The 4,870-nt window shown below is 46.7% G+C and overlaps 1 protein-coding gene across 1 annotated transcript; it reads left to right on the top strand.

The window, feature by feature from the left end:
* Nucleotides 1–2,074: 2,074 nt before the first annotated feature.
* On the top strand, nt 2,075–4,029 carry LOC147017800 (uncharacterized; the record flags this gene model as incomplete). The annotated part of the gene is made up of 1 exon (XM_085899919.1): nt 2,075–4,029. A coding segment is annotated over exon 1 (1,128 nt), but the record flags the coding sequence as incomplete, so codon positions are not given.
* Nucleotides 4,030–4,870: the final 841 nt, after the last annotated feature.

The raw sequence follows: 4,870 nt of genomic DNA, 5'->3' as shown, positions 1-4,870 counted from the left end.
TGCAGACCTCAACGTGCTTTGTCAGTGGGAAAACCTGCAAAATCGGTAGTGTATCAAATACTTTTTCTCCCCACTGTGTGTGTGTATCTATATATATATATATATATATATATATATATATATATATATATATATATGTATGTATGTATGTATGTATATATATGTATTTATGTATGTATGTATGTATGTATATATATGTATGTATATATATGTATATATGTATGTATATATATATATATATATATATATATGTATATGTATATATATGTATGTATATGTATATATATATATATATATATATAGATGGATATGTATATATATATGTATGTATATATATTGTTGCGGTTGACCAAATTCGCAAACCACCATTCAGGTCCCTGAGGTGAGATATCTCGGTAAGTATATGTGTAGTTAGGCCCAAACCCGTTGTCAAGAGGGAATAAATGTCATTCATGAGGGCTGCGACTCTTCAGGATAGCCGTTTTTCTTTTACTATCTTTATTTTGGACCAACCGCCATTATTACCACCACCAACCACGTCTCAACAGCCATCACAACAACAACCACCAACCACAACGCCGCTTCACCACAACCGCCACGACCTTTACCGTCACAACTCGCCACCATCGCATCACCGTCATCTCGCGCCACTCGTGGGCACCGATGCTGGACTCGTGTAGGGCGCGCACCGTGCAGCGTGTTCAAAAGCATCGCGGACTTTCTGAAGAAAAACGGATCAAAAACGACTCACGCCCACTTTTGTTCCGTCCAATCGGTGAGCGAGGGGCGGTTTGGCCCCGCCTCCAGGGCGTTGGAGGGCGGTCGCTATATGCAAATTCATGGATCAAAAAGCATTCACGCCCACTTTTCCTCGGGCCAATGGGGAGCGAGGTGAAAGGTCGGAGGCAGAGGGTCAAAGATGAAGGAGCGAGGCCACGGGGGATATAAGGGGCCGCGTTCGTCAGTCGAGGAAGTTCAGTTCGCAGGAGGAAGAGTGCAGTTGGGAGTTCGCGGAGTCGGAGTGAAGAGGACGGAGCTGTGGAGAGGCGGCGGCGGCGAAGGCGGTTGAGGGGGTGCTCGCGTCGGATTCGAGGAACTGCGGAGGAAAAGGCCGGCTGCGCGACCGAGGTCGTGGTGGAGACGCTCGTCGCGGGACCCGCGATTTTGTGAAATCCTCCTTTCCCCGAGCATCAGCAACCCCCTCCTGTTTCCCCCCGCGCTGAGATGGTGCGACAAAAGGGGGCCCCCTTCCCACCCCGACCAGACACTGTCCGCGAGGCCCGCGGAGTTGAGGCACCACCGCCGCTCCGCGTCTCATCATCAGACGGGTAGGCCCGACACGGTCTCGGCCCCAGGCCCGCCTACCCCCTCATCCTGGAGGGTGGTTCTCTTTTCTTTTGCTTTGGGAATATGTGTTGTCGGCGCCGTCTGTGAAGTAAAATTGTATAAGTGTTGCCGTGTGCTCGCGTAGTCGGTATTAGATCTGCATTGTTGCATTTGCTTTTTGTCTTCTTCTTTTCTATGTGCTTTTGGTGGAATTGTATATGTGTGCTTTCCGTTCATCGTGAAATAAATGTGCTTATTATTGAACTGTTTTCCCGCTTCGCTTCGTCATTTCTTTCATTGAATCCTCATCTTGCTTCACGTAAAGGGTTGGTCGTGGGTTAAGACGCCCGATAATTAATCGAACCGTCGAGGTCGACGAATAACACCGCTCGGTTATCCCGATAGTACGGAACGGGTCGCTTAAGTGGCCCGTGTCCGAAGTCGACCTGCGGCGAGGTGCGATCGCCCGGTCTGCCCTCCGTGTGGGTACTTAGGTAGGTCGAATTTGGCGAACAACCCTATCCCATGCGGGGGCCGATTGGCTCGATCGCGGTGAGACTGAAAGGTCCACCCGTGACTGGTTCCCGCCGTTAGTCCGAGAGGGTCACGACTGGATTGTCCGTCCGGTGGGCGACGTGCCGCGATTCGAGTTACGTGGCCGTTCGCACGCCGGCGGGCGCGAATCCGCAACACTGGTGTCAGGTCGTGCGATACAAACCCATCGCCCTCCTCACGGCACTGGTATCGGAGAACGGGAAAACGGGCTCTCCTGTCTCCGGCTAAATTCATGGGAATCGGTCCAGGGGTGAGAGGAGCGACCCCCGATTCCCTCCAAATTACGAGCGAGCTAAATTAACCCTTTACGAGAAATAAGATGGCGTCTCAAGGCGAGCGGGAGCCGGGGGTATTAGGTATGTGTCGTCATGTAGGATCCATGGCCCAGGTCGGTTCTTTTTATAATTATAACCCCACCACTAACTGTGGTCAGTGGGAGCGGCTTGAGCACGAACTTTGCCGGCAAACGGAGTCGCACAATGGCAGCGCGATCGCACCTCAGTGCAGCACGGAGCGGGCTGATATTAATGGCACAGCACGAGGCGTGAGCTCCCAGTCACCGGTTCAAGGCACGTGGTCACGGCATGTGCCATGGCAGGCGTGGCAGGATGACTATGCGAGCATTGGCAGGCTTCAGGCACAATTGGGGGATGTCTTGGAAAAGGTGAAGCGTTATGAAGAATATATCGAGGAGGTGCAACGTGGAGTGGACGAGTCACAACGGCACGCAGACGCGCTTCAGAAAAATTACGTGTACGGGGGACACAGCGATTGGACGATTTACTGGAACGAATTCGGTGGCAAAAACATGACTTGGCCAATAGAGTCGACAAATTACGTGGGAAAAAGAATTTGGTAGTGTTTTATACCCGTCAGTTGGAATATGCGAAGAGCAAACTGAACAAAAGAATAGAGGAACAGCAGATTGGTATCTCCCAGGAAAGGAAACAATGGGAGGAAGAATGGAAAACCGAGCTCGAAAAGAAACAAAAGGAGCACGACTTGGAAGTAAAACAATTAATGGAAAAATTATTGGAGCAAGCAAGGCGGTTCAAAGAACTGGAGGAGAGAGTGAGGGAAATACAGTTGGAGGAGAAAAAATGTGAACACGATGGGGAGTTGGAACAATTGAAGGAAGAGATAAGAACAGGCAATCAGGAAAGAGAAAGCCTAGAATGGAAGATAAAAAGAGGAGAGAGACAGCTCGAGGAAAGGGCGGAGGAATTGCTGGAAAAGTCAGAACAGTTCGAAGAACTGCAGGGAGAATTGAGGGAGGAAGGAGAAAGGAAAACAAAGCTCGAAAAGGAAAAACGCGAACAAGATGGAGAATTGGAACTATTGAAGCGAGAGGTAAGGGCAAGCCAGTTTAAAAGAGAAATCCTGGAAGGGGAGATTAGAATGGGAAAGGAATGGCAGAAAAAACTAAATGAATACAGTAAAAAAAAAAGGGACGAATTGAGGAGGGAAGCGGTGGAAAGAAGAGATGAAATCAGTGAAGAAGCACGCAAATTGAGAAAGGAATTGGAAACAAAAACTTCTGAGATACTGAAACACGAAAACAAAGAAAGAGGATTACAAGACGAACTGAGGATGTTAAAAGAGGAAAGGAAGAGAACAGAGAATGAAACGTTAAGGAACCACACTGAGCAGATTGAACAATTCGAAGCCAAAGCAAAGTCGGAATGTGCGGAGATGAGAAAGGAATTGGAAAAGAAAGCTTCTGATTTACAGAAACACCAAAACAAAGAGAGGGAATTGCAAAACGAGTTGAGGATGGTGAGAGAAGAAAGAACGACAGCAGAGAATGAAACGTTAAGGAACCACACTGAGCAGATTGAACAATTAGAAGCCAAAGCAAAGTCGGAGTGTGCGGAGATGAGAAAGGAATTAGAAAAGAAAGCTTCTGAGTTACAGAAACACCAAAACAAAGAGAGGGAATTACAAAACGAGTTGAGGATGGTGAGAGAAGAAAGAACGACAACAGAGAATGAAACGTTAAGGAACCACACTGTACAGATCGAACAGCTGGAAGCGAAGGCCAGATTAAACAATGAGGAACAAGAAAGAATACTGAAAGAACAAGGAATGAGACAGGAGAAGGAAATCAGCCAACTGAAGGAAACCACGAGATTGCAGAATGAGATGCAAAAAAGAGTAATGATGGAAGAACGAATCAGACAGGAGAAGAAAGTCAGCCAACTGAAAGAAATAACGAGATTGCAGAATGAGGAACAAGGAAGACAGTGGAATAGGAAATACAAAGAACAAGGAATGAGGCAGGAGAAAGAAATCCGTCAATTGAAGGAAACGATGAGATTGCAGAACGAGGGACAAGAGAGACAGTGGAATAAAAAACTGAAAGAGTATGAATTTGAAACTGAACGACAAAAGAAAAAAAATAGGTTGGAATACGAGGAGAAGTTGAAGGAGCAAGGAATGAAGCAGGAAGGAGAAATCAGGAGATTGAAGGACACAAGGAGATTGGAGAGGGAAGAACGAGAGGAACAATGGAATAGAAAACAAAAAGAACATGAATCTGAGGTTGACCAATTGAAAGAAAAGCTGAGGCTGGAGTACGAGGAGATAGACAAAGAACAGCGAATGAAACACAAAATGGAGATGAACCAAATGAAGAAAACCATGAAACTGGATAAGGAAAGACAGGAGAGGAAACGAGGAAGAGTAATGAGACAGCAGAAAATGAAACACAAAAAGGAGATTAACCAAATTAAGCAAACCATGAAACTGGAGAAGGAAGGACATGAGAGGAAACGAGGAAGAGTAGTGAGAGAACAGCGAATGAAACACAGGAAGGAAATGAGCCAATTGAAAGAAACAATGAGATTGGAAAACAAAGAGCAGGAGGAACAGTGGGAGAGAAAACAACAACTATATGAGTGTGAAATTGAACAACTAAAACGGAGAGCGAGATTGGAGTCAACGGAGATTGAGGAGCTCCGGAGGGAGAACGAACAGCTAATGGGGCTCA

Source organism: Eptatretus burgeri, chromosome 10, assembly GCF_056783735.1.
Source record: "Eptatretus burgeri isolate ZD-2024b chromosome 10, Ebu_testis_v1, whole genome shotgun sequence".
NCBI lineage: Eukaryota > Metazoa > Chordata > Myxini > Myxiniformes > Myxinidae > Eptatretus > Eptatretus burgeri.
This window is presented reverse-complemented; position numbering and strand designations above follow the sequence as displayed.